This window comes from Daucus carota, chromosome 6, assembly GCF_001625215.2.
Source record: "Daucus carota subsp. sativus chromosome 6, DH1 v3.0, whole genome shotgun sequence".
NCBI lineage: Eukaryota > Viridiplantae > Streptophyta > Magnoliopsida > Apiales > Apiaceae > Daucus > Daucus carota.
Window position 1 is genome coordinate 40,137,373 of NC_030386.2, and position 11,758 is coordinate 40,149,130.

The 11,758-nt window shown below is 35.4% G+C and overlaps 2 protein-coding genes across 3 annotated transcripts; one reads left to right on the top strand and one right to left on the bottom strand.

Moving 5' to 3' along the window:
• Nucleotides 1–512: 512 nt before the first annotated feature.
• LOC108225609 (protein SINE1) lies at nucleotides 513–4,077 on the top strand. Its single transcript, XM_017400535.2, has 3 exons — nucleotides 513–842; nucleotides 1,678–3,005; nucleotides 3,375–4,077. Exons 2-3 carry the CDS (start codon nucleotides 1,689–1,691, stop codon nucleotides 3,888–3,890), a joined length of 1,833 nt encoding a protein of 610 aa, XP_017256024.1. The 5' UTR covers nucleotides 513–842; nucleotides 1,678–1,688; the 3' UTR covers nucleotides 3,891–4,077.
• A 742-nt stretch (nucleotides 4,078–4,819) lies between these two features.
• Nucleotides 4,820–10,794, bottom strand: LOC108227924 (T-complex protein 1 subunit theta). 2 transcript variants are annotated; one of them, XM_064079665.1, is made up of 13 exons: nucleotides 10,452–10,794; nucleotides 9,432–9,694; nucleotides 9,173–9,319; nucleotides 8,916–9,081; nucleotides 8,457–8,530; nucleotides 8,221–8,354; nucleotides 6,490–6,562; nucleotides 6,339–6,416; nucleotides 6,132–6,254; nucleotides 5,944–6,038; nucleotides 5,434–5,643; nucleotides 5,246–5,303; nucleotides 4,820–5,151 (listed from the first exon to the last, which is right to left on the bottom strand). In XM_064079665.1, the coding sequence occupies exons 1-13, from the start codon at nucleotides 10,597–10,599 to the stop codon at nucleotides 5,080–5,082; spliced, it is 1,641 nt and encodes a 546-aa protein (XP_063935735.1). In that variant the 5' UTR covers nucleotides 10,600–10,794; the 3' UTR covers nucleotides 4,820–5,079. The 2 variants fall into 2 exon arrangements, with proteins under 2 accessions (XP_063935735.1, XP_017258811.1); XM_017403322.2 differs by having other exon boundaries at nucleotides 8,457–8,534; nucleotides 8,920–9,081; nucleotides 10,452–10,749.
• Nucleotides 10,795–11,758: the final 964 nt, after the last annotated feature.

The following is an 11,758-nucleotide window of genomic DNA, read 5'->3' on the forward strand; positions in this document are numbered from 1 at the left end:
GGATAAGAATTCTGAACTCACGACCAACTGATGATGGCATGAATGATACCTCGCGAACGTAATCAACATCTTTTTACAAAAAAGAAGATAACACCAAAAATAAGAAATTTGTATCACAAAAACATAATACCGTAAAAATCAATTAACTCGATCGATTGATTGATAGTATGAGTGGTCAGAAATCGGGAAATAAATGAATCGATTAACCTGGAAAGCAGAGTAGTGCTAAGTGTACATAATTGTGTACAGAAAATTTGTACATAATGATGTGGCAAGTGATGTGGTGGATTTTAATTGGGGTGGTTGGTGTAAATGCAGGGGGGCCATCCAATTAAAACCCACCACATGTCATTATGTACATGTTTTTGTACACAATTATGTGCACCAAACATTTTCCAAGCATCAAACTTATTGTAACTGAGGGCAAAAGTGTCCAAGAAAAGTTGTGCACAGTAACAGGGGATAGGGGCGGCATTTATTACAAAAGATTTGAAAGATAAATCATGTACTGGCTCATATGACCTTCCAAATCAAGCAGCTCAAAGGAATCATTTACAGCTCACTCCTCTCTTTTACTGCAGTTCTTGCATATTTTCAGAATATTTGAATCCCGAATCCCCACGTAATATTTCCCCATTATTTCATAGGAGTATCTTTTACATTTAATATTCAGTTTCAAGTTCAACTTCTTGAAACTGTCCATTTTTCAAAAAAAAAAATCAAGATTTTCAAGATTTCAGCTGTATATGTATATATGTATAACAAGAATTCTGCTAAAGATTTGCTGAAGAAGTGAACAAGGGGTCTTGAGGAAGCAGAAACTCAGAACTTTACTAATAAAGGTAAGAATTTTTTTTCTCGATTTCTTGAAGTTTGATTAATTTCTACTTTAAATGCAAAAATCTTGATAGCCCTTTACTTTTAATCTTGTTTTAGACTGACCCATCTTGATGGTTTTGCCTGATTTTCGTTAATCAAGAATATGGATTTGATTGGTTTGATGCAGTAATGTAGTGTAACCAATCAGTCTAACTTTCCCTGTGGCTTATAATTTCTAATTTGAATTTTTTTTCGAAGATGAATCTATCTGGAATGATGTTTATCGCCCCGATTTGTTGCTTGCTTGCCTTCCATCTCGGTGTAACTAAACGATATGTGAAACTTTTGTTGAAGCAAAAAATTGGATTTATTTGTTAACAGATGTGTATAATGAAAATCTTGTGACGTGCTTTTACATCTGAATAATTTACTCAGCATTGGTTTTTGATATGAACTTCTTGTACTTGAATTTAATTTATGGACATTGAGATTAGTACATATAGACAAACAGATTGTAGTTGCTCATGAGGTTTTCATCGTGACTAAATAAAAAAAAACAGATTGTAGAAAATTAAAATGTTCAGTGTTTATAAATGTGTTACTTTTAAAGGCATCCTCTTCTTGTTTGCAAAGTTGATCTGTAAAATATTTGAACAATATGCGAACTAATTTGGTATTAGTAAGCATGTGTATTCTGTGATGGAATCTGAGTGTGAGCATTCCACCGCAATGTAATTGCAGATAAGCATCACAAAATGTTGTTTTTATAAATTTGGCGAAATATGTAATTCTAGAGTAATTACCTCTCAATTAGATGCATTTATGTATGATTTTGATGTTGGTTCTCTTTGATATCAGTTTTATAAGAAATGGGGAGAAATCTAGGGCCTGCGCTACGACGGGAATTGGAAAAACTTGGAAAGGATGCTGATAGTAGAAAATCAGCTATGAGAGCATTAAGGTCTTATGTGAAAGACTTGGATTCAAAGGCAATTCCACAATTTGTTGCTCAGGTTTCTGACAGAAAAGAAAATAGCTCATCAGCTGGCGAATATTCAATTTCTCTATATGAAGTTCTTGCTCGTGTTCATGGGCCAAGAATTGTTCCTCATATTGATAACATCATGACAACCATTATAAACACTTTAACTTCAAACGTAGGATCATTTGCTCTTCATCAGGCCTGCTCAAAGGTTGTTCCTGCAATTGCAAGATATGGGATTGACCCAACTACTCCAGAAGACTTGAAAAGGAAAATAATTCACTCACTTTGTAAGCCTCTTTCAGACTCCCTTCTGGTCAGCCAAGAGAACTTATCTTCTGGATCTGCACTTTGTTTAAAAGCTTTGGTGGATACTGATAATTGGCGATTTGCATCCAGCGAGATGGTTAATGAGGTTTGTCAAAGAGCTGTTGGCTCTTTGGAGAAGCCCATGCACACCAACTCGCACATGGGATTAGTCATGGCACTAGCTAAGTCTAATAGTCTTACCGTTGAAGCATATGCAAGATTGATGATACAATCTGGATTAAGGATCCTGACTGACGGTGTTGCAGAAGACAATGCTCAAAAGAGGCTTTCAGCCATTCAGATGGTGAATTTTCTGATGAAGTGTCTGGATCCTAAGAGTTTATTCTCAGAGCTAAGGCTTATAATGAAAGAAATGCAGAAATGTGAAGCTGATAAAATGCCTTATGTCAAAGGGGCTGCTTTTGAAGCATTACAAACAGCCAAGAAAATTGCTAGTAATAAAGGGCTCAACTTTGAGGGGGATACAAGTTCAGTCAGTGGATCAAATTTTTGTGCGAGTAATAAGAACGGGAGGAGAAATTTGTCTGATGCAGATGATCAGTCACCAACATTGACATCACCTGAATCTCGAACTGTTGATTCATTTGCTGAATATGATTCTTTCATTGAATCACCATTTTCCAACAGTTATGCCTGTGGTAATTTGGACTACGATAGGAGACTGAAACAGCAGCTTTGGAGAAGATTTGAGAATGGCGGGCTTGATTTATCATTCAAGGATGGGCTATTTACAGAGGCAACTTCTAAAAGTGCGATAGAAAATTATGAAGAATATGAATGTTCACAGAACGACGAACGTGCAAGTGAGTTTGCAGGGTTTTTTCAGGGAAGCCCAAGAAATGCAGGTGTACGAAGCTCGACTCCTAGTCCTCAGGTACATTTCTGTACAATTTGTTGTCAGTTTACATGTAGTGGATACTAATGAGGGATGGGATGCAATCTCAGTAGTCATTTCTTCAATTTTCATGTGGTATCTAGTATCGGATTACATACAATAAATCTGTGTCATCAGACACTGAATAAGCACGCATTTTAAAGAATAATTAGATAATTAGATAATAAATTATACTCTATCAGACTTTTCATATATTATTCTAACACTTACATATCGAGTTTATGTTTTAATATTTGCCCTAGTTTTGATGTGAAGATCCCACATATATTCTAAATGTTCTAAAAATTGTAAAGAAGTCCCATTTTACTAGATGCAAATATTCACTGGTCACTGTAACTTGTTTTTCAGAGGGCACGATCTAACATCAATGTTGACAATGTCAAAATATTCACAACTCCAAGAAAGCTATTCGACTCTCTTCAAGATCTAAGCAGCGAGAACACTGATGTCTCCAAAAATCAAAGCAGGCAGTTTAGAAGCCCTTGCAGAAGCCAATTTGAATCGAGCCCTTCAAGATGTGACCAGACCAGCTTTTCACGTCATCCTGCATCAATGTTTGATCAATATGGCTTCCTGCGTAATGTTAATCATGAGAAAAGCCAAGACGATATGTCTGTCACTAGCAGAGAGTCTCAGGGTAGCTCAAAATCAGTTGCTTCAGCGGAAGCTGCAGCTAATGTGCAAGTGTCTCAACAGTCAGTTCCTGCAAGCCAGACAGAGTCACTTAAAGTCAGTGTCTCGGATCACTATCCATTGTCCATCCGCGGCTTGGTTTTTGTCGTCTTGGCTGTACTATTTGCAGCTTCCTTTTTGTTTTGGATTGGCGGTGACCAGGATGAAGTTCATTATCTTCCCCCAACTTAATGTAATTCCCGTTTAGAATCCTTTTAAATTTTAACTGTAGTTCAACTGTGTCTTGTATCTTTCGTTGGCCAACATGACATTGGCTTGTCCAACTTGAGGTATTGATGTTATGGAATTTTGCATTCTCAACAACTGCATAAACCTGAACGTGGGATTACAGTGATTTAATTACTCATTCCAGTGTTCCTGTCTTCTAACCAAAAAAGTTGTTAAAAGATGCTTACAAACAATCTGGAATAATGTTCTAGTGTTTCTATCTTCTAACCAGAAAAACCGCTAGAAGATGGTTACAAACAATCGATGAGCAGAAACTCTGTTAGATGATGGTTACAAACAATCAATGGACAGAGACTATCCACAAATCTCTATACATAAAATCATTGTATCTTTTGTAAATGCATACCAACTTGCGACAGACGTTTCCGTTAAAGATCTGCTGAGAATAAATTTTGTTCTGAGAATACACGCCGTGTCCTGTTCTGTTAACTGCGAATAACTGTCAGGTTTTCTGACTTTCCCAGATATTTTGTTTGATCAGCATAGAATATAGACTATGTCAATTATCCTTTGAACAAGGATATGAAAATGAAATTATCGGCTCGTTACGAGTTTAATATTAAATTGCCAACCCCTCATGTTCTTCAACTTACTGAACAAGGGCAGATGTGCAATACATGGTAAAACTCAAAAGATCACCAGAACATGTATTAGTATATTTCAATTTTATTTTCAATGAATTTATTATATATGCTATTCATGGAGAACGAGAAATCACACAAGCATACACAGAAATTTTTTACTTGCATGATCACAAAATATAAACCAAGCTTTAAATCAATGTTCAATCACGAGCATTGACTAATATTCAACTTGCACTAGATCTTTTTTCCTTGAGACACTGGATATTCAATTTCTGACTAAATCCAAAATTTAAACAACGGTAACAGTTCCATTTAAATAAAAGATTCCTACATTAGAAATAAGCTGACAAAATTTGACAAATGTAGCAACCTACATTAAACCAGCAATACTCCCACGGAGTAAAAGAACTGGCATATACAATAACATTGTATCTATTCAATAGCAAATTAAAACTCTCAGCCAATCTCGAGCAAACATGAAGCCAGTTGAATAAGGAGAACCACAAATACATCGTGAAATTAAGCATATGCATACGCCTTTTGACGACTTAGTCCTCATCCATAGGTCCAGCAGGCTGTGCATCTCTCCTTGGACCACCTGCTGGTTTTGCCATTATGATCTGCAGAAATATACGAGACATTAAAATGTTGTTACTTTCGGAAGAACAATGAGTATGAGGAAATGGAAAACCCGGAAGTAAAGTTATAATGTACCTGGTCTACCCGTAGAACAGTGCAGACAGCATCAGCAGCATATTTAAGTGCAAAAAACCTGCAAAGATAACAAGAGTGAAAAAGGATTCCAATTCCTAAATTACTGCTTTTTACTAAAAGCTGATGCTAACCGAGGTCCAATCAAATCTTGAAATAAAGTTCAACCAAAATAAAAAAAAGGATCTTACTTGGTGACGTGTAGATCCCAAATACTCATGGTAGAGATATCCTTGCAGGCACCCTCCTCCAAGTCAATGCCCACTTTGGTGTTTCCGGATGCATGTTCGGCGTACAAAGTAGATATGATCTCCATGGCATTAAGCCCGGCATTCTCTGCAAGGGTTTTTGGTACCATCTCAAAGCTTTCCGCAAACTTTGCAATAGCATACTGGTCCAACCTGCAAAATAGATATAAGTTAGTTACAAGTCGGATCGGGTAGATATATAATCAAACTGCATCTCACGAAAAATTATTTAATATTAATACACAAATAAAATCACAGGAAAACAAGTTAACCACTTTAGTTATTCTAAAAGACTTTAGCAGCTAGAAAGTTATTTGGTCAAAGAGAAGTAGAATTACACATCTAGTATATAAGCAGTGGTACAGCACAGATGGAAACAATTACCGAAGTGCAAGAGGTTAAAGTTTCACATATCATAAAGTGGCAATTAGTAGACCGAAAAGATAAACTCACCCAGTCTCTTTAAATGAAAATTCTTTTAATCTCCTCGCCAACTCAATTTCTGTGGCAGCAGCTCCTGGTACTATCCGACTGTCTCTGCACATTGCCTGATATAAAATGTCATGATCACATGACTTATATTAAGGGCCCATGCATTTCTAGAAAAAAAAAAACCTTTACCAGATAGCCCAAAAACTCACCTTGTAGGTATTTACACCATCATCAACTGCCCTTTCAAGGTCATCCAATATACTGTCAGTGCTACCTCTTAGAAGCACAGTTGATACAGAGTTCCCCCCTTCTTCATTTCTCACAACAGTAACCTATAATAAAATGGCTGGTGAGAATTATAAGAGAAAATAATATACATAAACAGGAAAAAAGAAAAGAAAGATGTATTTCAATACCCTGGCACCACCAATTTCTTCCACCGAGACGGAATCAGCATATCCAAGATCATCTGGGTTAGGCTGCCCAAGCTTCAACTGTTGAGGTAGATGAAGACATTAGAAAGCCAGCCAAAAATGCAGTACATACAAAATAATACTGTAGGCTTACCATTGCAACAGCGCCAGTTGTACGACAAAAGCGCCTTAGTTCAAACTTCGAGTTGATTTTTAACACCATTAGTCTACAAATAGGTTGAAAAGAGTAAGGAGTAAATTTCAAAACTCAGAGAGTGCCTTCTCAATATCATACTACATATATAACTTTAATAGACATAACTACTTAGAATGCCAGATATCAGACAAGTTAATATTTCTAAGCAGCATCAAAGTAGCAGTACCATATACTAGTGTTCACCTCATAATCAGACATCTAAGTTTGGAAGAAGTATATCACAAACACCATGTAATTCATTTAAGTAAACATCTGTGACTAAAAGAACTCAAAATTGAGTTGTAAAAGAAATAGAAATATCTGTATCTATAATCTACACCAGACACCCTCGCAAATAGGCACAACTAGGAAGATAATAACAGCAGTGTAAATTGGAAGAAAATACTTCCACAGCTTTTAAAAACTTTTTGGCAATATAATCATTTTCCCATGTAAGTAACATATAAACTCACCAATATACCATCGACTTCAGGATAGGTGAAAAGCAAAAACAATAAGAACTGACTACGAATCATTCAAGATCAAAGGACTATGCAATCACTAAGCCACAACTTTCAAAAATGCTTCCAGAGGGTTATCGACTTGAATGATGATAATGTGCCAAAAACTTAAACCCATAACAGACAAAGAACAAATTTTTCGTGTTATGTTTCGTATCTACTAAATAAAAATCAATATTATTATAAAATATGATAACATACTATATTCTTATGCATACTTTAATATATTATACTTGGAATGTGTATATTACACATACATGCATACATACATACATAAATACATACATATATATATATATATATATTATAAAAATATTCATTTCATGTACTTCGTGTCGTGCCTTGTACCTATACTGAAAAACCATCCCGACTCGTGTATTATTGTGTTCGTGTATTTTCGTACTCGTGTATCGAACTTTCAAACCCAAACACTAACTTGTGTCGTGGTGTGTTTTCATGTCGTGTACCAAATTGTCAGGCCTACCTCCAGCCCACTCAATTCTTACATATAGGGTGCGATCATAGGACAAGGAAAGCGAAGTAAACAAGTGCAACTAATAGGACAGATGGATAATATATACAGAAAAGATTACTCCCTCCATCCCACCCAAATGTTTACATTTGGGTTGGGCGTGGAGGTTAAGAAAATTTGTAAAGTAAGAGTGAAAAAGTAAAAAAGGGATGATAGTGGTGGGACCCATGTATATTTAGTGTATAAAGTAAGTATAGTGGAGAAAAGTAGGTGGGGTAGTTGATTTTTATATTATAAAATTTTGCTATATTTGGTAAGTTCTGAAATGTAAAGAATTGGATGGGACATCCCGAAAAGAGAAGTATAAAGAAATGGTTGGGACGGAGGGAGTACCATTTTAGGACATGTCAAAAAATGGTGCATCCTGAAAAGAAAAATAGAATAATATGGGTGGGACAGACCAAGTATTATTTCTGTTAAAATAGCACACTTTTGAAACATCCACTACTTTCTTCCAACAATATATTAAAGAAAAGGACTTGTCCCACAAAACCATACCTAAAATCCACTTTTTTCACTATTCCAATAGACAGTTTGACAGATACTAGGATCACCTGGATCTAGTACTTGATGTCATTTAATAAAGCCCAAGGCCAGAAGCAAATAGCAAACCAAATTTATGAAGAGAGAATATACTTGTATCGCTCGCAGAAATGTAGTGCCATCTCCCCAACAGCTGCACCACTGACTATAACCTTGGCACCTGATTCTGCAACAGATTTAATGAGCTCCTCAACCTTTGCTTCTTCAGTTTTGGCATAATTCTCAAGCTGCAAGATATACAATTACAAAAGTGAAACAAGAAAGTTAAGACATACACAAGAAAAATCAACCAGTTGGCTTCCTTAATGGGGTGTCAGCACTTGACCTACCTGTTCAGCACTATGAATAAGGACGGTTCCTTTTGTTTCAGTAGCAGAAGTATCAACGCCGCTTACAAACACAGCTACCTGCAAGAGTTAAAATGCTTTTAACAAACAAATAGTTTATTCTAAATGGGTGTTGGGTGGCATATATCAGCTAATACTCACAAGAAAATAGTACACATTAGCGACTTATATGCTAAATCGGAAAATATCCCCACAAGAGTCAGATAAAATATACTCATATTTACAACAGAGAAAACTGGGGATTTCGGGCTATTATTAAATTGTACTTACAGCACAAGCAATAGTAGTGATCAAAATAATATAACAAGAATCATATGAAGTTAGAAATAAGTATAATTGACTTCCAGAAGTGGTAAAAATGAGGATCAATTAACATGAAGAAGGACAACACATCACAAATGGAGAATTGGAGACCAAAAGAGAGATGCAACTATATGGTACTTGCCTTTGCTTTCTCCATTCTCTTTATGCTTCCCACCGCATCATTCCTTAAAACCATGCCTCTGACGATGGCACAATTGTGGAGACCTCCACCCACAAGTTTTGCAACCCGGACATTATCAACATTAAAATTTGCAGGGTTCTTTGGGCAAACTTGTATGCAAGCCTACACAGTCAAATTATTACAAAATTAAATAAAAAATTTAATATAATGAATGACGTTTACTTCATGTATTAGAGAGTAAACTTTGAATTACATCAGCAATGAGAGAGCACAATATATCCTCCTGTCCGAATTGTTTGCTAGCCACTGCAGATTTCATCCTCAATGTAACTTGGTCCTTATTCCTAACATCCATGGTATCAGAACCATCCTCAATCAACTCATTTAGTATTTCAATTGTCTGCAAGCAAATTAGAAAATTACAAATTACAACCAAAAGTTGTGTCGTTTCTCTTGCGAATTAAAAAAGAAATGATATCCCTCTTCAACCACTAAACATAGCATTTACGAACCTTATTAATCGCCTTTGTGTATCCAATGATGATCTCACTTGGGTGCAGTCCCATCCTTATGAGTTCCTCTGCATTCTGGAGGAGCTCTCCAGCAAAAGAGATAGTCAAATTAGCGCCATCTCCGATTTCCTCTTGCTGTGCTTTCCCTGCCAAAACCAAGATCTTGGCTGCAGGATGCTGGACTTCAAGTTCATTAACAATCGTGGCAGCATCGTTCGTGACAAAAAGTTTGTCGAGATGATTGATAACCATCTTATTCATACCTAAAAACAACAAGTAACCATGTGTCCATGTTAACTTTACAAACCAAATATCACTACACCAACTAAAGAGTGCTCACAACAATTTTGAAAAAAAAGATAATGTCAAATTACTTTAATACCAAAAAAATATATGGTTCACAGCTTCAGCCTGTCATATACCCTCAACAGTATCCGATAAGTTACATTCCACTATTTTCCCAAAGAAACCACAAATCGAGCTTCTACACAGCATCAAGTTCACACAAACAATCTATCAAATAGCTCATTTAATCATAACTATTATTGAACTTAAAAATGTCTTTGATTGCTCGAAACCCAAATATTCACCTAATTCAACTAGATCATCACACATAACTAAAGCCTAATTCCATTTCCCAAGCACATATCACTCATACACAACCCCAACACCAAACCCACCTTCAACCCCAACACCAAACCCACCTTCAAAACACATGATTAATCATATAATTCAAATCTAACACAAAACACACATAGAATCTAATGAATACCCCATCAATTCATACTTATAATTAACCAACGACAAAAACTACAAAACGTGCTCGACAACCAGAAACGCAAACATTCCGCTAATTCCCACATCATCACACACAACTAAACCCTAATTTCACCCGTCAAGCACATCTTCGAAACACACAATCAATCATCTAATTCAAAGAGAAACACAAAACCCGCATAAAAACACAAACAAACAGTAACAACAAAGCGAGATCTGGGAGAGATTAGTGGGGGGACCAACCATTGGGGCCGAGAGAAGTTCTGGTGATGGTTGAGAGCTGTTTGCAAGCGTCGATGTTCTTGAGCACGGCTTCGTCGAGGCCGGAGAGATGCTTGTGGCCCTCTTTAAGCATGCTTTGTATGCCGTACGATTGCGATGATAGCCCCATCTTTGATTAACAAATGAGATCGAGGAGAGTAGAGAATGATAAACCCTAGAAATAGAGAGTGTGTGTGATTTCAAGTAAAGTGTGGGAGTAGGAGAGCGGAGAGGGAAACCAAATGAAAAGCCCTAGAAAGGGAGCTTGAGCCTCTTTTACCTGCCTTTTTCACACCTTCAAAAGAAATTCGATAGTATAAATCATGAGTTTGAAAATCGAATTCTTCGTTTCTGTTTATACAAATAAATGAATTTTTTTATACTCTTACAAAATTAAACCGATAACTCAGATAAATTATTTTTACTAATATTTTAAATTAATTAATATTATTAAAACTATACACCACATCTCCAAGCTAATACCGTTTTAAAATATATCATAGCATAAGTACTCAGTATTCCCGTCTAGAGCAGGGTTTGAGAAGGGTAAAATGTACGCAGTGTAATGACTTAGCCCTTACTTCTGCCCATGAAATACCATACCATACGTACTCAGTATTCCCGCTTAGAGCAGGGTTTCCATATCATACGTACTCAGTATTCCCGCTTAGAGCAAGGTTTGAGGAGGGTAAAATGTAAGCAGTGTAATACCTTAACCCTTGCTTTTGCCCATGAATTTGTTACATGGGACTTACATGTGTTGCAAAGTCTTCCGCGAATTGAATGATTGGAATGCTTTTCGAAAATTGATAACTTGAAAATGGACTCCGCCTCGAACATGATTTTAAATGAAACCAACACCCTGTGATGCATTTAAAATATTTCGTATTTAAATATTAACATAATTTTAATTATTATTTACACTATTCAAATTGTAATATTTACTTTTTAATATACAATATACATCTTAAAATTTTAATTTAATTATATATTTATATTAAAATAACGTGTTTAAATTAGTTTAAATTTATTAGACGTATTAAATAAAATTTTAAAATTATTAATTATTTTAATAAAAATAAGTTCAACCTATATGTTTTAATATGCTTTAAAAAAAATCATAAACACGTTTAAATATAAATTGATCGATCAAATTTTTATTATTTGATTTTAATAATATTGTACAAATATGTAACATAAATCGATTATAAATTAATGATCTATAATCAAATATAATATTTTATTTTAAAGTATGATATTGAAAATATTGATTATTTTCGAGGTCATAA